This window comes from Helianthus annuus, chromosome 6 (genome assembly GCF_002127325.2).
Source record: "Helianthus annuus cultivar XRQ/B chromosome 6, HanXRQr2.0-SUNRISE, whole genome shotgun sequence".
Taxonomy (NCBI): Eukaryota; Viridiplantae; Streptophyta; class Magnoliopsida; order Asterales; family Asteraceae; genus Helianthus; species Helianthus annuus.
The window spans coordinates 93,740,933-93,762,646 of record NC_035438.2 but is presented as its reverse complement, the minus strand read 5'-3'; the positions used below and the strand labels follow the sequence as shown (position 1 = coordinate 93,762,646).

General features: G+C 38.7%; 2 protein-coding genes across 2 annotated transcripts; one reads left to right on the top strand and one right to left on the bottom strand.

Moving 5' to 3' along the window:
- Positions 1 to 14,067: 14,067 nt before the first annotated feature.
- LOC110891564 lies at positions 14,068 to 14,586 on the bottom strand. Its single transcript, XM_022139268.1, has one exon. The coding sequence runs from the start codon at positions 14,584 to 14,586 to the stop codon at positions 14,068 to 14,070; it is 519 nt and encodes a 172-aa protein (XP_021994960.1).
- A 229-nt stretch (positions 14,587 to 14,815) lies between these two features.
- Positions 14,816 to 21,294, top strand: LOC110891563 (protein FAR1-RELATED SEQUENCE 5-like). The gene is made up of 8 exons (XM_022139267.1): positions 14,816 to 14,853; positions 14,928 to 15,013; positions 18,364 to 19,198; positions 19,428 to 19,686; positions 19,888 to 20,301; positions 20,352 to 20,456; positions 20,575 to 20,621; positions 20,685 to 21,294. Exons 1-8 carry the CDS (start codon positions 14,816 to 14,818, stop codon positions 21,292 to 21,294), a joined length of 2,394 nt encoding a protein of 797 aa, XP_021994959.1.
- The last annotated feature ends 420 nt before the right edge of the window (positions 21,295 to 21,714 follow it).

Sequence of the window (21,714 nt, the reverse complement as noted above, 5' to 3'; positions counted from 1 at the left end):
AGTTCAAGGCATGCGGACCAAAAGAATTCACCGGAGAAGATGGCCCCACGGCTATGTTTCAATGGTTCGATTCTATCGAAGTCACTCTGCGCCAAAGCGGCTGTCCTGCAAATCTCCGTACCCTAAACGCAACCGGCATCTTCCAGTCCCGAGCTCTAGACTGGTGGACGGCCGAATGAAACAAACGCGGGAATGATGCAGCTTATGAGCTGACTTGGGAAGAGCTGAAAGCCATTATGATGGACGAATTCTGCCCTCCCCATGAACGCCAAAAGCTGGAGGACGAGTTTTGGAACATCAAGCAGAAGGGCGGGGATAACGCTGCCGTGACTGCACGCTTTAAACAGCTTAGCATTATCTGTCCCGACCAAGTCAAGACGCCCGAGATAGCGTTCAAGAAGTACATTCGAGCTCTACCCGATTGTGTTGCCGATTTTGTTCACGCCGCGAAAACCTCATCAATCGAGGAAACTTACTTGCTTGCCGCCGAGATCAATGACAAGCGAGTAAAATCTGGTTTCTGTGATAAGCCCTCCAAGTCTTTGCATCAAGCTACCACTGCATCGACCGCCGACACCACCACTGCTCAACCATCCAAGTCATCACGCCGCAAGAAGAAGCACAACAACAGCAACTCCAGCAACAAGAACTGTGCTGTCACAACCACTGCTGCTCCTCTTCAAGCCGTACCGGCTCAGCAGCAGTCTCACCATCGACCAGCACCAGTTACTCAAGCGCCGCCAGCAAAGCGTGCTTACACAGGTCCCCACCCGCTCTACCCGACATGCTCATATCATCATCCGGTGGGACTCGCCTGTCGTTTCTGTGCTCATTGCAACCTTTACGGTCATTTCACTGCGAATTGTCGCTATGGTCCCCGAAACACCGCAGCTCCTGCCAATGCTCATCAAGCTCTACTCCCAGCCCCGCAAGGCCAACACGCAGCTCAAGCACCCGCGATCAATGCTCGAGTCTGCTTTGCAAGTGGTGACCCTAACCACTTTGCAAACATGTGCCTGAACAGGGTTGTAAAGCAAGAGCCCCAGCAGCAGCAGCAGCAGCAGCAGCAACAAGCAGCACGCGCCAGAACCTTCAACATTAATGCTCGCCAAGCCCAGGCTGACAACAACGTGGTTAATGGTACGTTCCTTGTGAATGGTATTTATGCATCATGTTTGTTTGATACTGGAGCCGATAACAGCTTTGTGTCGTTTGAATTCGAGAAGCTCTTTAGTCGTAAGCGTTCTTATCTTCCCTCGTCATTCGAAGTTGAAGTCACTACTGGAAGAACTGTCGCCGTTAATTCTGTTCTTCGTGATTATACTCTCGAGCTCAACAATCACGTCTTCCCAATCGACCTTATTCCGATGCAGCTCGGAAGTTTTGACATCATAGTAGGCATGGACTTTCTACGCGAAAACCATGTTGAAGTTGTGTGCTTCGACAAGATGATTCGATTCTCGCTCGTGAATGGTGATTTATTATGTGTGTACGGTGAAACTGCTTCGAAGGGTCTCAAGCTCATGTCATGTGTCCAAGCTAGCAAGTATCTCCGCAAGGAATACAGAGCTTTCTTGGCCAACATCGTAGTAGCGGAGATGGAAAAGAAAAGGAAGACAGAGGTTAAAGAAGTCCCAGTGGTTCGTGAATTTCCTCAGGTGTTCCCTGATGATCTCCCCGGATTACCGCCCAGTCGTGATATCGATTTCCGCATCGACCTCATTCCTGGAGCTAATCCCGTAGCCAAAGCCCCTTATCGACTCGCGCCATCCGAAATGCGGGAACTTTCGAACCAACTCCAGGAATTACTTGAAGAAGGCTTTATTCACCTGAGCACTTCTCTTTGGGGCGCACCAGTCCTTTTCATCAAACAGAAGGATGGGTCGTTTAGGATGTGTATCGACTATCGGGAATTGAATAATTTGACCATCAAGAACCGATGCCCTCTACCTCGCATCGACGATTTGTTTGATCAGCTACAAGGTGCTACGTGTTTCTCGAAGATTGATCTACGCTCAGGCTATCATCAGTTACGCATACAAGAGGAAGATATACCCAAAACCGCTTTTCGCACTCGTTACGGCCACTATGAGTTCGGTGTTATGCCTTTTGGTTTAACCAACGCACCTGCGGTTTTTATGGATCTGATGAATCGCGTGTGTAAGCCTTATCTTGACCGTTTCGTCATTGTATTCATCGACGACATCTTGATTTATTCCAAATCGAAAGCCGAACACGCGCAACATCTACGTTTGGTTCTCGAGTTACTCCAGGGGAACCAACTCTATGCCAAGTTCTCCAAGTGTGAATTCTGGTTGGAGGAGGTTCAGTTTCTGGGTCACATCGTGAATAGTCAAGGTATCCATGTTGATCCTGCGAAGATTGAAGCAGTTAAGAGCTGGATTACGCCAAAGAACCCGTCTGAAGTCCGTTCTTTTCTTAGATTAGTGGGCTATTTTCGACGATTTATCGAAGGATTCTCTAAGATCGCTGTGCCGCTTACCGCTCTTACGCACAAAGACAGGTCTTTTGTTTGGGGAACTGAACAAGAGTCTGCTTTCCGAACCCTCAAGCATAAGCTCTGCAATGCTCCTGTTCTCACATTGCCCGATGGGAACGACGGTTTCATTGTCTATTGTGATGCTTCCAACCTTGGTCTTGGTTGTGTTCTTATGCAGCGAGACAAGGTTATAGCTTACACTTCTCGACATCTCAAAATCCAAGTGTACGATCTTCACCGATCACAGGAGTTTACAACACATATTTGATCAGAAAGAACTCAATATGCGTCAACGCCGATGGGTAGAACTCCTCAACGATTACGACTGCGAGATTTGTTATCACCCAGGCAAGACAAATGTCGTTGCCGACGCGCTCAGCAGATGGAGTTATTTGCTCAGTATTCGTAATACCCAAGCCCAACACGATCTCGAAGCCCTCATCCGCGAAGCTCAACATACTTGTTTTAATGAACGCACCCTGAAGAAAGAGAGAATCTACCACGATGGAGCCCAACTGGTAAGCAAATCGAATGGGATCTTCTATTTTCTGGATCGAATTTGGATTCCTAAGCGAACCGAGTTACGAAGGTTTTTAATGGATGAAGCCCACAAATCTCGGTATTCTATTCATCCCGGTGCCGATAAAATGTACCAGGATCTTCGTTACAAGTACTGGTGGCCGGGTATGAAGAGGGATATCGCTCTCTATGTCGGAAGATGCCTGACTTGTGCTAGGGTTAAGGCTGAACATCAACGACCTTCTGGCTTACTCGAACAACCGCCAATCCCTATATGGAAGTGGGAGGGTATAGCTATGGATTTCATAACCAAGCTTCCGCCTAAGCCATCAGGTCATGACAGCATCTGGGTTATAGTTGATCGTTTGACTAAATCAGCCCATTTTTTGCCAATACAGGAAGACTACAAGGTAGAACGAGTAGCCCGAATCTACACCAACGAGATCATTTGTAATTATGGTACGCCTCGTTACATCATCTCTGACCGTGATGCTCGGTTTACCTCGTGATTGTGGGAAACGTTTCAAGCGACTCTTGGAACGACGCTTAACTTAAGTACCGCATTCCATCCTCAACCGACGGACAGACCGAGAGAACGATCCGTACTCTTGAGGACATGCTCCCGGCGTGTGTCATCGACTTCAGTGGTAGTTGGAACAAATACCTGCCGCTAGTCGAATTCTCGTACAACAACAGTTATCATGCTAGCATCCAGATGGCACCATTCGAGGCTTTATATGGAAGAAGATGTCGATCGCCTATTGTATGGCACGAGATTGGTCACTCGCAATTAACCGGTCCTGAGCTATTACAAGAAACGACTGACAAAGTCCTCCAGATTCGAGACAACCTGACGAAAGCCCGGGATAGACAGAAAAGTTACGCCGATAGAAGACGCAAGCCCCTGGGATTTGACGTCTACGTACTCCTAAAGGTATCACCTTGGAAGGGTGTGGTTAGATTCGGCAAGAAAGGGAAACTAGCGCCTCGATATGTTGGACCTTTTAAGATTCTGGAAAGGATCGGAAAAGTCGCCTACAGACTCGAACTACCGGAGGAACTCAGTAACGTCCACCCGACTTTCCATGTGTCGAACCTCCGAAAGTGTCTAGCTGACCATGATCTGATAGTACCTCTCGACGACCTTCAGATAAACGAAACGTTGCACTTCGTGGAAAAGCCTTTCGAAATCATGGATCGCCAAACCAAGCAACTCAGGCGCTCGCGCATTCCTATTGTGAAAGTCCGATGGGAAGGCAAACGAGGCGCAGAGTTCACTTGGGAACTCGAAAGCGACATGAAGTCGAAGTACCCGCAGTTGTTCAAATGAAAGCCTAGAGAGAGAAAGTGGCAAAAAGGTGATTCACGGTGATGTGCAGCTTTCAGCCTAATTTCGGGACAAAATTCCCTAAACAAGGGGAGGCTGTAACACCCCGTGTTACCAAATGTCAAAGTCAAAGTCAAAGTCAAGATTGACTCCTTTGACTATAGTTTGTCTATTCTATGTTGGTGTTTTCTGTTAGTTGTATTATGTGGAGTAAGTGTTATTAATCAAGTAATCGAACGTTTATCGACGCGAAACGATTTGCGACTGTGGATAATAGGAAGTAACAATGCGATAAAGTTAATCAATCAATAATCAAGCTAATCGAATCATCATCAAACTCGAAACTCGAATTACGCAAACTTTGGTTGTTATTATACGTGTGTGTGTGCCTTACGTGTTACTTGTGCATGTTTACTTTATGTTATGTGGGGTGATCAATCGAACCAATCGAATCGAAACTCGAAACTCAATCGAAATCAAGTTTTGATAATTGGTGGAGAAAAGATAGTGCAAGATATAGATGGTTGTATGTTAGATATAGTGATTGGGACTAAAAGTAATTTGAATAGAGAACTCTATTTCACTCACGTCATCCTCAATCGAAATCGAAATATCAAAAATCGTCGCACCGAACGCTCGAGACAGGCTGTTGATCGATCAGGCTTTCAGCCGATCGAACAGCCCAGCCGATCGGACGGACTGTCCGATCGGGATGCCTGGCCGATCGGCCAGCCCTTTCCTTTTTGGGAAGCCTATAAACAACCCTGTCATTGTCATTCTTTCCACTTTTGGAAACCCTCTGACCGACCAGTTCGTGCTCCTCTTCTTTTCTCAGATTTCTTCCGATTCCGGTAAGTTTTCATCCTAAATATTGTACTTTGTTGATCTATACACATTCCTACACCTTTCTATCTTTCAAATCTCAACTTTTAACCGTGAAATCATCAAGATTCAAGCATTCTAGGATGATGTCATCATGGTGTTCTTGAAGAACTTCATGTTTTGGCCTCAATCCACCACGAATAGCTTGGATCTAACCGATTTCCACATAAACAAACAAATATCTACCACAGATATAAACATATTCTCGGTGGAAAAGAGTGAAAGATGGATTTTCCAACTTTCTTTCAACTCTTTTACACTCAAAGCCTTCAAACCGGTAGAAACGGAGCTTGAACCCACTCACTAATCACTCTAGTAGTTGTGCGGTTCGAGATTCGGGATTCTAACCACAAGGTTCACCGATTTCGGGTTAAACGTCAAACTACCGTTCCGAACAGTTCACCAGCCGGACTTGAGTGATTCCTGTCCGAGCAGGGGAAACAAGTAAGAACGAAGGTTCCATGGTTCAGCTCGTTGTCAAAATACCTCGATATAACGTCAAGCAATCAGAACAGCCAAGTGTTAGATGAACAGGCCGACCAAGTCAGGATGCTGACCGATCGGACAGGCTGTTCGAAAGAACAGCCCAACCGATCAGACATGTCAGCCGATCGACCAGGCCAGCCGATCGGCTAGCACATGGTCCCACGCTTTAACAATTTCATGAAGTCTAGTATTGAACGAAGTGCTGTTTGATCGAACTACGGTTCGATTTGAATTACTCTTCGGATCATGAGATACTATGCTTCTACGCTTGATCGATTCTCAACTCGTTCGACGTATTGGGGTGCCACCCGATCGAACATGCCGTCCGATCAGGTGACATTCTGCTGAGGACTTATTACTGAAGTACCTAACCGATCGGTTAAGCCGGCCGATCGAACGGCTCGTTCGATCGATCGATCGACCTGAAAGGTAAGGACACTTCAATGTTCTCAAATACTACAACGGAAACTTCAAAAGGACAAGCCATCATACACAAACACATCCTACTCAAAGGAAGAAACAATCCACTCGAACAGCCCAACCGATCGAGCCTACCGGCTGACCGAACAGGCTGTCCGAACGGACTGTCCAACCGAACGAACAACCCGTCCGATCGAACCTACCGTTCGATCGACCAGACTGTTCGACCCGTTAACACTTGTACTCGTTTTACGCGTTGCTTATTGTCACGAACCCCGACCCACCCTGGACGGAATCGGGAGTCGCGAGCAGCCAAGTGGTACCGGTGATTATTTTGAAAAATATTGTAGCGGAAATTTAATCAGGACCGTGAGTTAGGAAAAATATCAGAGTTTAGAAACACCGGATTTTTTATTTATTAAATAGATGGAATAAATCCATGTTTTACAAAGGTAGCTTTAATAAAGATAAATTTTTATTACATAAAACAATATTTCTTAATTTGATTTTAATTAATAAAATAAGCCACTTCTTGATGCCTTTCAGTGCCGTATCCATCTTTTACTCCAATCTACTGTAATTACCTGAAACGCGTTTAAAAAGGTTTTGTCAGCGGAAAATACTGAGTGAATCATTCAGTTTACTGAAAACGACACATTTGTTATAATTTACAGTATTAAGAGCGATTACAATGTTTCTGATATCAAACCAACTACCCACGGTACTTTGTCACTCGACCCATTGGCCCTCTCAATGTCCAATGGTGTCTGTGATTATGGTCATATCACCCATTGGCTGCCCCAATGGTGAAGATTATCAAGTAATGTATACAAAACCCCACATACCGGCTGTAATATGGTGACTACAAAGACTTAATCCCTGTAATTATAACTTTGAAAATAATTTGGAGTTTTGTAAAACAGTTTGATAAAAGAGAATGACTCACATTATAAGCATGCAGATTCATATGGCCAAAGTTTAGTCTACAGATAATCCTTGATATATTGCAGATTTATATAGGCAGAGCTTAGCCTATTGATTTAACCTTGTAACCTAGTGCATACGAACTAGGTAGGTAACTTAATACAGCAATTACGATAACTCACGAGATTAAAACCCTCACAACGAATGACAAAGTGCAATCACTTAAACATCCATCGGATTCACAACGAATGACAAAGTATTCCCCGAATTCGGGTGGTACTCAAATATCCTGTCGGAATCACAACAAATGACAAAGGATAGTACTAAAACATCCATTGGATAGTTTCAATCGATCGGACATTGAATCGTAGCAGCGATTGAGTTAATACCCGGTATCGCAGCAGCACCCCGCTATACTAATTAGTGATTTTTGATAGTAAACAGAACGTAACTCAGTGTGTATTATGAGTTTTTACGTCGTTCAATCGCCCAAATTCCAGTCCCAAAGTCTGCTATTTATATACGAATTTTGACATGCTTACGGACCGTAAACATTTTTTTTCCTTACGGTCCGTAAGGGTTGCATTTTCACTATAGGGTGGCCACGTGTGGGTGTAGGCTTGCTGAGTCGACATTTTCGTAAATTTCAATTTTGACAACGTTTTATAAGGATAATCGTTAAGTAGGGAATACCCCCCCTGAGTTTTAGGGGCCCTGATCCTGATTCTGATTGTTCTGAAATTTTTAGGGTTTGTGCAGAATCACTTGGGTGTCTCAATTAGGGTTTCATATTGGATGAAATAATACAATAAATAATAGTTTTGATGAGGGTTGTTACATTCTCCCCACCTTAATAAAAATCTCGTCCTCGAGATTTGGTTTATGATATTTCTTTTAGACTTATGTTATATTTTAGTCAATAAAACAATATTAAGATAGATGTCACAGAATCAAAATATCTAATTTTGTGAATACGAGTTGTACCATAAGTAGGATTCAAAGATTCAACTGAATTAGTTCAAGAAATTGATGACAAACGAATGAGATGAAATGATATAATTTCTAAGGTGACTAGGTTCAATCCAAAAGATATATGATTAATAGATATTTAGAATGAATGTGAAGGACTTTTTAGAATCAATTAAAATTCTTTGTCAAAAGAAAACTTACTTTGATTGGCAACTGAGTAAGACTTTAGAATTGACAGGTTCCAAATGAAATAAAGGCATGAAAAATGATTTGTCAAATATTAAATTATGATATGAGAAAATCAATGTGCAGACATGAGTGAATTGTAAGGATATACGGAAAGAAAATAGAGTTAGTGTATCATTTTAAAGTTTCAAGTTGTTTAAATTATGAAACAATGTGATAGTACACTATTAGTGACCATATTTTTTTCATACTATGTCCTATAGATCGAAATATAATAAGAACAAGTTGTTTTGGCATGACCAATTTATATTATATTTGTAAAGCAAATGTAATATATATTATTTATTACACATTTTTACTATATGTAAATGGTCACTACTTTTAAATAAATATTATAGTATTTTACTATACTGTGTAAAATAACTTATATTTATTATGTAATACACATTACAAAACACTGCAATGAAGTTATTACATTACAAAATATTTTAGTATTATTATTTTGTAAAAGAATTCACTTTTATTTATAACGTTAAATGAAAGTGATAAATAAAGGTGTAAAAATATTTATTGTATAAAAGTATTTGTGAAATATTTTGTAAATATATATAATACTTAATGGGTTGACTCAATGTGATTACTTATTTTCATTTTGAAATCATATAACGTTGTGAATGTATTTACAAATGTTGTAAATAAGTGAAAACGGTGACTATTCTTATATATTACCATGTTCCCCTAACCCAACATAGTTGATGACTACCATATTATTCTTATATAGTTATTTTCTTGCCAGAGCATTACTGTACATAGTTACCACAAAACATGTGATAGACTATTATTTATATAGTTTTATCTGTCCCTCTAATTCTTATATTATTTTATGAAAATATGTCTTCTCTTTACAGTACAAAGTAAAATATTTTTATATATAATTAAGATTTACTAAATAAGTATGATGACTTAATTAACTAGTCATTATCATGGCGTATATTGGTTAGTGCTGCCTTGATTAAGCATAGGTGGCCAGTCCATGCCTAACTAAGGCTAGGCTATTTAATACCTGCCCCTGACAATAACCCTAGTATTTTAAAATAATACTAACACTATTACTATTAATATTTTATTACTAATAATAAAACTGATATTAGTAATAATTATCTAAACATACACTTAAATGGGAGTATAATTCAAACATAAATTTTTTTTATACATATATATAAAAATATAAATTCTTTACCTCAATGGTTTAATAAGAATATAGTAATACTATTTTGTAAACTAGGTAATCACTTATGTAAGTTTCCATATATAATAAATTTTATATAATGTTTTTCGATTGAAAATGTTAAAGCAATAATTATCTAAAAAGGCTAGATTGATGTTGTAAGAATCATTAAGAGATACACTGAAATATGACAAAAATTTGGGTATCATTATCTTAGCACATGATTTGTGTTAAGATGACTTATATAAATAATTAAATCCGTGTATGATATATATAAACGAGATTAGTGCAAGTTTTTAAATTTTTGTGAAAACGTCAGTATAAGGTGATCGTGATCAAAGAAATGATTTAATGAAGTCGAAGACTAAACAAGCCTATTATGGTTCAAAACAAATGAAGTGCTTGTTGGGACTATTTTGAATATGATAGCTTCCATCCATCATATGGAATCTTGAAATGAATATGTAATGTGAGCAAGTCAAATAAATTGAACTTGATTTAAACAAAACAAGTTTTAATAAGAAAGTTCGGACATGGTCACAATAGAAACTATGTATGTCAAAGAAAATTAAATTTTTCAAGAAATTCATTGACTCGATATCAAGGAGTTATTGTTTTGCAATAATGCGGTTCACAGTACAAAAAGCGGAATGATATTTGAGTTTGGATAACATAACAAATCGGAATGAAGTCCTCCAGTGGTCTTCATAAATAAAATGAATCACATGCATAATGAATAGTGCATGTGTGGATTTACCAAGAAATGAAATAGATCAATATTTGCTACTATGAAAGAAATCCTCATGGTATGATGACTATTAGAGGAAATAGAAACACGAAAGTCAACTCTTTATATGCAGAAGTCAGAATTTTAATGAAAGAAATATAAGAACTTCTATCTGAAATTTCGTGTGATAATCGTTGTTAAGTGAAATTACCAGTAAATGTCGAATAAAAATAAAATAGGGAATTTGCAAAGGGAATGTCGAATAAAAATAAAATAGGGATTTTGCAAAGGTATGTGACTCCTTTTGCAGTGATAATATTTATGACTCTAATTAGGCTGTTCACCGATGGTTTGTGAAATTTTGTTCCAACGTACCTCAGCCATATTCATGTTTTTTTTTTGTACGTGTCAGAGTGCTGCTTTTTTATCAGTAGTTTTCCCACTGCTGGGAAGAGCATTGTTGTTGTCATACCCAATTATAATTTCTAGAGGTCTTGCCGTAAAATCGTGTGTGATATATTTCAACGTCTGTGTATAATTTAAGTTTTATGTGTTTTCTTGTGTACTAGCACAACTTTACATATTTCTTATTTGCATTAACAGTTTATGGTAACACGTTAGAAATTTTTGATGGCGTTTTAAAGGGTTTCCATTGTTTATTTTATCATACGAGCTACGAGACAGATGATCAAACGAAATAATGTTTGATATCGGAAAAGAGATTCCTGATAAAGAAATCTAGACACTTATGCTTATGCTTTATTCCATATTGACTTGTGGAATTTCTTATAGATATATATATATCTATATAATCACATATTTCACATGCTGAAATAAACATAGCATAATGTATTTAACAGATTCATATTTCCAAAAACAAGTCAGATATCAGGTCATGATATTATTTAGGGGAAATCTTGTCACTGATTTGACATATTATTTACCCCGTCATATCCGGTTCGCGCCGGAGGGGTAACCTCAGTATATCCGGACAAACTGGAGAGTCTGCTACACCATACTCAGTCTTGCCAGAGAAAATTTTCTATTTCCCATAAATAGTATCTTTTCAAGATTTTAAAAGTGCCTCTTTTATTAGGACTTTTATCCAGAATCAAGGAAATTTGTATTTCCATAACATATTTTATTCTAGACCAGGTAATATCAATAAGCAATAATTACTATTAATTCTTGCTTATTTATCATATCTTGCAATATTTTAATTACCATACTTATGGCATACAAAATTCCATCATAATTTATTCACATAAGTACTTAGCTTATTTTGAAGTTTATACTAAGTCATCTTTTCTTAAGTTCAAGTCTAAATGCTATAATGTGTGCTACTAGTTAATAGCAATCTCCTAACTCTTTTATATGAACTTAGGTATTATTGTCACAACACCTAAAGACTTAAAGCAGTGGCTCTGATACCACATTCTGTCACGACCGCCGACCCACCCTGGATGGAATCGTGAGTCGCGAGCAGCCAAGTGGTACCGGTGATTATTTTGAAAAATATTGCAGCGGAAATTTAATCAGGACCGTGAGTTAGGAAAAATATCAGAGTTTAGAAACACCGGATTTTTTATTTATTAAATAGATGTAATAAATCTATGTTTTACAAAGGTAGCTTTAATAAAGATAAATTTTTATTACATAAAACAATATTTCTTAATTTGATTTTCTTTTAATAAAATAAGCCACTTCTTGATGCCTTTCAGTGCCGTATCCATCTTTTACTCCAATCTACTGTAATTACCTGAAACGCGTTTAAAAAGGTTTTGTCAGCGGAAAATACTGAGTGAATCATTCAGTTTACTGAAAACGACACATTTGTTATAATTTACAGTATTAAGAGCGATTACAATGTTTCTGATATCAAACCAACTACCCACGGTACTTTGTCACTCGACCCATTGGCCCTCTCAATGTCCAATGGTGTCTGTGATTATGGTCATATCACCCATTGGCTGCCCCAATGGTGAAGATTATCAAGTAATGTATACAAAACCCCACATACCGGCTGTAATATGGTGACTACAAAGACTTAATCCTTGTAATTATAACTTTGAAAATAATTTGGAGTTTTGTAAAACAGTTTGATAAAAGAGAATGACTCACATTATTAGCATGCAGATTCATATGGCCAAAGTTTAGCCTAAAGATAATCCTTGATATATTGCAGATTTATACAGGCAGAGCTTAGCCTATTGATTTAACCTTGTAACCTAGTGCATTCGAACTAGGTAGGTAACTTAATACAGCAATTACGATAACTCACGAGATTAAAACCCTCACAACGAATGACAAAGTGCAATCACTTAAACATCCATCGGATTCACAACGAATGACAAAGTATTCCCCGAATTCGGGTGGTACTCAAACATCCTGTCGGAATTACAACAAATGACAAAGGATAGTACTAAAACATCCATTGGATAGTTTCAATCGATCGGACATTGAATTGTAGCAGCGATTGAGTTAATACCCGGTATCGCAGCAGCACCCTGCTATACTAATTAGTGATTTTGATAGTAAACAGAACGTAACTCAGTGTGTATTACGAGTTTTTATGTCGTTCAATCGCCCAAATTCCAGTCCCAAAGTCTGCTATTTATATACGAATTTTGACATGCTTACGGACCGTAAGCATATTTTTCCTTACGGTTCGTAAGGGTTGCATTTTCACTATAGGGTGGCCACGTGTGGGTGTAGGCTTGCTGAGTCGACATTTTCGTAAATTTCAATTTTGACAACGTTTTATAAGGATAATCGTTAAGTAGGGAATACCCCCCTGAGTTTTAGGGGCCCTGATCCTGATTCTGATTGTTCTAAAATTTTTAGGGTTTGTGCAGAATCACTTGGGTGTCTCAATTAGGGTTCCTATTGGATGAAATAATACAATAAATAATAGTTTTGATGAGGTTTGTTACACTTATCGTTATGCTATCGAACTATTCAGGCTAACCCTACTCTCAAGTGCTCCCTTCAATCCATCAATCACTGTGAGTATACTCGATCCCTTTTTGCTTTTAGCACTTTTGGGTGTTACATACGTTACTTATTCAAAACCACAATCGAACACACTACTCAATTATTTGAACGCTGACCGTTACCGCATGTATTACGTGACTAAATGAATGCTTGTTGTTATGTTTACACGTGGAATGCTGTCTACCTGCCTTAACGACGATAGTACTATAGTTTGGACTCAGCACCCATTCACACGGAGGTTGTTAAGGACAATTACTTGCATGGATTACGGTGGTAATCATGTATTGCGAACTGCCTCGGGCAGTCAACCCGCAGTCATTGGTATTGATAGATCCATGTCGATAATTAACATGCTTCGTTTTCCTCTGTGTACGTGTTGGTTATGCGTAAACTATTTCGAACTCTATATGCTATTATCAAACTTGTATGCTCACCTTTACATTTTATGTATTGACTTTATTTTAACGTATGTGACAGGCAATTAGGATGCTTATCTGCTAGGAAGGCGAGCTTAGAATAAGCGTCTAGAGCATAGTTGTCTGTAGATCTTGCAGATCGAGTCTCTAGAAGCATTTGAACAATATTTATATTTATATTTAAAATCTGAGTTGTCGGAACAGAATATTTGACTTGATGTTATTTGTAATAATTTGTTTGCTATTTAAGGTACGTTATGGGACGTATTATATAAATTGAATAGTAATAATAATTGTTATGGAAACTTCTGGACAATCTGTTTCGCTCAGTGCCATGCCCCGATGATTCCGCCATCGGTTGGGGTGTGACACAAGCGTACATACAAAGGTGCAACCTCTTCGGTGTGAAAGCACGTGCCGGTTGTTGAATGAGGGCCCATTTTTTTGTAAAACACCAAAACAACGTTCGATGTCTTTTCTTGCAGCTTCTTAACGCTTGGCGAATTTTTTCCTTTTTTCGTCCTCGGGATATGGAATTGTCTTGACAATTGTAGACCAAGACGGATATATTCCGTCAGCAAGATAATACCCGCGTCTATACTCAACCCCTGAAACTGTAAAACGGGTGTCCGGACCGGTTCCATTAACGACATCGCTAAAGATCGCCGATTGGTATAGCACGTTGAGGTCGTTGAGTGAACCAGGGAGCCTAAAGAGAGAATGCCAGATCCACAAATCTTGTGACGCCACGGCCTCAAGTATTAAGGTTGGATGGCCGTGATCACCTCGCGTGTATTGGCCTCGCCACGCAGTCGGGTAGTTATGCCACTCCCAATGCATGCAATCAATGCTACCAAGCATTCCCGGAAACCCGTGCCTTGCTTCATGAGCTTGGTACAACTGTTGAACATCATACGCGTTTGGTTTCCGCAAATATTGTTTGCTATACAGTTTCACCACATTATGGCAAAACCGATACAAACATTCCCGCGCAGTTCCTGTCGACATCTCTAAGTACTCGTCCAAAGCATCGGCCACTGTCCCGTACGCCAATTAATCCGTATTCGTCTGTTAATAACGTTTTCAGACGAGCCATCTTCCTCTTCCTCCTCCAAAAGAATCTGCGACGCCTTTACCACAGCGTTTGCGGAAAACATCTCCTCTTCGTCAGAAGAAGACGAGGACCACCAAGAATTAGATGCCATTGGTATAAAAATGGGAGTGTTTTTTTATAAAAATGGATGAGAATGTGAGAAGAATGAGTGAAATATTGAGGTAATGGTATAAAAATGGAAGAAGAATGGGTATATATTTAAAATGAAAAAGGTTATTTTTTTTTAATAATATAGCCGTTACAACGGCTATATATTTGAAAACTTGGCCCGTCGAAGTCGTCTGTGGGGAGCCGGATTAGCCGGGACGGGAAGAGGGGGCGGTGTGGGGGACTGGCGCCGCGCCTCGCCGGGCCTAAGCCGCCCCCATACCGCTTAGTCTAACAATTTGTCACACGTGTTTCATTTCTAATTCGTACTATTATTGTACTTTTAAACCACTATACCGTTTTTGCTTTTTTTTTTTTACAATCGATGTCACTGTTACTGCTATTATTCTTTTCGTTGTTGTGCAATTTTTTTAACTTAGATATGTTTCTTTTTATCGTTTTCCATTGTTACACGATAGGTACTAAAGGAAATTTAGAGGATGTGTGAAGAGGAGCTAGAGATTTTAGAGAACGTAAATCGGTATTGTAAGACCACCCGTAGTGAGGCGGTATTTTAAAAAAAAATTGAAAAAAAACGCCCCGAAACGCCCCCCACCCCATTACAGCCGGCGTTTTCCGGCGTTATTTTTGAAAACACTTGTTGCCGACGTTTTATTTAAAACGTTGAAATTGCATAGGGGGGCGAGAATGGACCGTTGCCAACGGTCAAATGTGTTTATTTTTTTTTTAATTCAAAAATTTACCCACATTATATATATCACCCACTTTCTCCTATTTTTTATAAAAAAAACTCTTACTTTCTCTCCTACTTCTTTTATATTTTATACAATCATGCATCCATTCTGACCCCCTTTTGGTGTCCCCGCAAGACTCGTGAACCCGAACACAACCCAACCGCAACACCCGTATAACCTTCAAGACATGGACCCGAGCGTTTTAACGTACGCGGCTTACTTGAGTGGCGCCACTCCGTTCGTGCCTCCCACCTTCAGCTATGGTTAAGCCGGCGGGTCGTAACCGTCACAACAACAAGACGAACCCGGACCTGATGTCGATGTCGTGCCGGAGACGCAAACCGAACCGGTGCAAGAGAAATCGAAACGCGACAGAAGGTCGCATAAGAAGAAGGAAAAGGACGAACCTCGACGTACAAAAACTCACCTTAAATGGACGAATGATGAGGAATTCGCGTTGACTCGGGCGTGGCTCGACATTTCGGAGGACCACGAAACCGGTAACTTTTATATTTTTTTTTACTTATTTTTTACTTATATTTTTTCTTTTATTTTTAACATACAACTTATATTTTTACTTTTATTTTTTAAATTTGTAGCAAACTTTCAAACGGGCCCCGTTTTTTGGGATAGGGTTCGTGCACTCTTTTATAGCACGTGGGGTCAAGGCGAACATCGGGACAAAGATTCCATTTCTAGCAAATGGACCGACATCAACAACAAGTGTCATGCGTTCCAAGAAGTGTATCAACATAACTTCGATAATCGCCCGAGCGGTGAAGGTGACGTCGGGGTTTTAACGAGGACTTTGGACGAGTTCGAGAAAACGAAATGCCCTTTCGCATACTATAAGTGTTGGGATCTACTACGAAAAAGTCCAAAGTGGGCGCGAGTAGGTACCATGACGTCTAGTAGTAGACGTCGAGCTAAACGGTCAAAAACATCATCCTCCGTTGACCCTGAAACACCGACATCGGATGCCCCCAATGTCGATCAAATGAGGTGGTGGACGTTGACGAGGAACTTGAAGAAGAGTTGCCCCGACCGCCCGGTAGAAGAAAGGATAAGCGAACCGGGAAAAAAATGGTCGAGTCGTCTTCCGATCTCGAGTTAAAGGAAGATTTCGAGGATATGAACCGTCGTCTCCAAGACATTCGCGACCTCGGCCACCAACGTTATGAGATTATGAAACCAAAAATTTTAACAAGATGCAAGAGGCGAGACAAATGGAAAAGGACATTGAGTTTTTGTCCAAACCGATCGACCACCTCCAAGGCGACGCGTTGATCCTTGCGCAAATGCGTCGCCAAAAAATTCGAGAAAAATACGGACTCTAGATCATCTTTTTTTTTCAACTTTATTTTTTTTCAGTTTTTTTTTTATTTCAAGTAGTGTAATTTTTATTTTAAATTAATGAAGATTTTTATGTTTTAAATTAAAAAAAAAATTGTGAAATGATTGCTTGGGCGTTATTGGAATAATGCCCCACTACGCCATTTTTAGAATAATGCCCCATACTGACTGGGATGACACGTGTCGAATAATGCCCCATGGTGAAGGCATTATTTTGTTTCACCACTACACATGGTCTAATGAGTTAAAATGATGGGTCTTGTAGACTTCTTTGTCAATGAGTTATTATCTATTGATTAAGAAATCAATTTTTTTTGATATCTATAATATAGGTTTAGGATCTATAATATAGGTTTAGGATCATGTACAAAGTGCATAATTTGTAAGAAGTGTAAGAAATATTCTTGGAATGACAAGTGTCCATCCTCTTAATTAATTCAAAAGGGTAGAATTGTAATTGTACATTTTTGTCATTTAATTGAATTTCAACATAACTGATCCAAAAATAACCGTCCATGAGATTGTTTAGGGATTTGAACGAATTTTGTAATTTCCTGCAAGATACAATACGATTGTGTTCTACGTATCTTTCAATCATCATTAATTATAAATACAGGTACATAAAGGCTTATCAAATCGATATACACAATACAGTTGTTTAACGTCTGCGACTTTTGTCGATTCTGGTGTTTTATATCAATTTCAATAGAGTCCGGCGATGCAGGTTCATGTGTATCATAGTGTTTTAATCTCTTAATAGTTAGCATGTTCCGATATTTAGTATTATTTGTTCCTCGTTTTGTTGTTTAGTATGTCGTTTTCACAGGACATTACTCTGGTTTGATTTTGTGTGTATGTAGTGTTTTATACATTTAGTTGTTTAGGGTATTGTTCTTTTAATGTTTTTTTCTTGATCACGTTTTGTTTATTATTATTTTAGATTTTTAGTTTTGTAGTGTTATATGCATGATCCGTAGTGTTTTATAGTGTAGTGGTATATGCAAGATCAATTATCTGTTTTATACTTTTTTAGATGGGTAGTGTTATATACATGATCAATATTCTGTTCACACATCTTATTTTCCTTTCATAGTGTTTTATACATTGAATTGTTTACCTTTGTTTTAGTAAGTTTTTTTGTAGTGTGTTATAGTGTCATATGTAAGAACAATAGGGTTAGATTCTATTCACACATCTGAATCCCCATTCATAGTGTTTTATAAATTTAATTGTATGTTCTAGTCCTGTTCTAGTGTTTTATCATTAAGAAAGTTATTTATTTTTTTTTTATCAGATGCATAGTGTTTGTATCCACAATGTATAGTGTTATATTATGTACAGGAATATTAATTTATTTTCATAGTGTTTTTCCCGACACAAATACTGTTTTATTCCGTACAGATAGTGTTATTTCTTGATATAGTGTTTATTATCAATGTTTTTATAAAAGACTGATTTGTCGTTTTTTCGTTGTAGATATTCCTACATACCAGCCCGTTGGTAATGTTCAGGTGTCCCCAAATTCTGGAAGGAGGACATTTATTCCAGATGTTGATGATTTGATTAAGCCTCAGATGCATATGACGTTTGATTCGCTGGAAAATGCTTTTCTTTTTTACCAAAGATATGCTAAGGCGGGAGGTTTCACAGCTAGGAAGGGTACTCAATACGAGCCTCGAAAGGGTGTAATACTTAATAAATGGTTCGTATGCTCAAAAGAGGGTACTAAACCCTTAAAGGCGATTGACTCGACTCAGGAAGCTGGTAGTTCTAATGTTAACTCGAAGTCTAAGATTACTCGCAGGGTTCCTTATATAAGGACCGGATGTGAAGCGTGCATTCGGGTTAAGTTAATAACTCCGGATAATCTTTACGTGGTTTATTACTTCGAGGAGTCGCATAATCACTCATTTGTTGCTGAAGATGACAGGTACTTGCTTCCTGAAAACAGATCTATGAATTACGTACAGGAAGAAGCCGTGAATGCTTTGAGTGCCATAAACGTTGGTCCAGTTAGAGCGTTTAACATTATGAGGACTCTTTATGGAGGTTTCGATAAGGTAGGCGCAACTAAAGTTGACTTCAAGAACTTCAAGAGAGACTTAAATAGGTATATAGCTGAGTACGATGCTGACATGGTTATCAAACGCCTAAGAAGGAAGAAAGAATTTATGCCCAATTTCTCTATGGAATACCTTACAACTGCCGAGGGCGTTTTACGTGCGTTGTTCTGGGCCGATGGTGATACAAAGAGAAATTTTAATATTTTTGGGGATGTTGTGTCGTTCGATGCTACTTATCGTCGTAACAAGTTCGTATCCTTCCTTTGTTTCTAGATACATTACATCCATAATAGATATATATCATAGTGTTTTATCAGCATGATAATGTCTTTATAGTGTTTTGGTATATGCATGAAAAGACTCGTAAAAATGTATTTTAATTTGCAAATATTTAAAAATGTATGTTGTTTCATGTTTTTAAACTTGTATGGATTTTACAATATCAAATCAGTAATCACTCCCGTTTTTTTTGTGTAGGTATAATATGATGTTTGTACCTTTTACCGGCGTTGACAATCACTATCGTAATGTTACCTTGGGTGCTGCTATTATAGGGGATGAAACTGCCGAAACATATAGCTGGTTGCTCAACGCATTTCGGCAGGCGTTTGGACGCGCACCACCTGTGATTGTAACTGATCAAGACCCAACGATGAGGAAAGCTATTCAAGATACTTGGCCTGAAAGTAGGCACAGGCTTTGCATGTGGCATATAATCGAGAAACTCACTACCAAGGTTTATTAAATACCAAAATTATGTTTTACGACGTTATTTGTTTTAATGGAATTGGTTTTTTGATTTTTTGTACCTTTTTATATATGAATATGTCTCTTTTTGTTTATTGATGTCGTTTTACTTTTATATAAGGTTTTATCAGGTTATATCATGTATTTTTTGTATATTTAATTTTTTGATTGTTGAATCGTTGTTTTTTAGGTTGGCGCCAACCTATGCAATAGCACTGATTTTAAGAAGAGGTTGTGTGATATTGTTTGGACCGATGCCTTACTGCCAGAACAGTGTGAAAATGAATGGGGTGTTATATTGGCTGATTTTGATTTGCTGAATCATGAATGGTTACAGTCAATGTATCAGATTAGGGATACATGGATCCCTGCGTATTATCGCGATCAACACATGTCTGGGCTGATGCGTACCTCATCACGTTCGGAGAGTGAGAACCATTTCTTTGGGCAGTTTTGCAACCCGAATTGTACCCTTGTTGAATTCTTGGGGCATTTTGATTCTGCAATCGAAGCCCAAAGACACGAGCACAGGAAGAATGATCACGATACTAGGCACACGAACCCCCAAATATTTGCAAAAGAGTTTGTCTTAGAGCAACAGGCGGCAAACATATACACACGGACAATTTTCTTTGTTCGCAACTTGAAATTCAGACATCCATTCACAAGTGTGCTGTTGGAAAATGGGAGGATAGAGAGGATAACTTTGTGAACTTCTTTGTGAAGGACTTTTCTCAAGCGTGTACTACATTTTTTCAGGTAACTATAGGATGTAACAATTGTTTGTTTATAATTTTTCTTTGTTCATGGTGTTTTATCTTATAGTTTTGATTGAGTATATATTTTTGTTCTCATTTTTTTTGTTTTTATGTATTAGGTTATGATGCGGCAGCTAGACATGACCGTTAGTTGCTCATGCAATAGGTATGAACAGTTTGGGCTTCTGTGTGCGCATATTTTTTTCGTTTTGCGGCTTCTTGATATCAGGCAGTTCCCTGAAAGGTACATAATGCGACGGTGGACATGGGAAGCTATTCCTAACAGTGCGCCGGGAGCGATATTGGGGATTAGTGAAAGTGATGATCGGTACCAGCAAGTTAATGGTGTTGTAAGGGAGATAACAAGGTCAGCCGAGTCTCTTATTAACAGGTTGGTTTATAACTTTGATGCGTTGTGCGCTTTTAGGGACCATGTTGTCCAGTATCAATCGACCGCTGATCAGGCAGTCGTAAACGCTCCCCCTAGGAGTCGTCGCGATAGGTTTGCTGAAATAACTGGATACACGCAAGAAACACCTGTAACTGTTCGTATGCCGAAAACCGTTAGATTTAAAGGTATGGGCAATCCTTCTAGAATGAAGAGTAATCGTGAAATTGCCATTATTCAATCTGCGAAGAAAAAAAAGGGTCGCGAATGTGGCAATTGCAAACGTCGGGGGCATAATAGACGTACCTGCTCGTTCCCGGCAAGGGAAAATGCCGACGACTCCTCAGAAAGTGATGAAGCGGATCTTGAAGGAGACGACGAAGAGGAGCTAGAAGATGTGGCAGGTGAAGGAGACGACGAAGAGGAGCTAGAAGATGAAGAGCAAGAGTAGTTGATTACTAATTTATGCAAACTTTGAGTTTTATTTCTATTTTTTTAATGACGTTTAATTTTTTTGTTGGATTCCTTGTGTTTGACGTTGTTATTTCTTAAGGACCAGGTCGTTTATCATATTTTATAATTATAGTGTTTTATAATTGATTTGTAGTGTTATATTATAGGTTCTATAATTAGTTTAAAGTCTGACATTTACTTATAGTGTTTTATCTATAATTATAGTGTTAAATGCAGTAATAGTGACCTGCAGTATGGTGTTTTTGTCATATACAGTTAGTTTAAAGTCTGTCATTTTCTAATAGTGTTTTAACTATAATTATAGTGTTATATGTTTTTTGAATTTGTACGTTTGTCAATATGAATAGAAATTGTAATTTTTTTTTAATTGACATATATGAATTCCTTGGTTTATAAT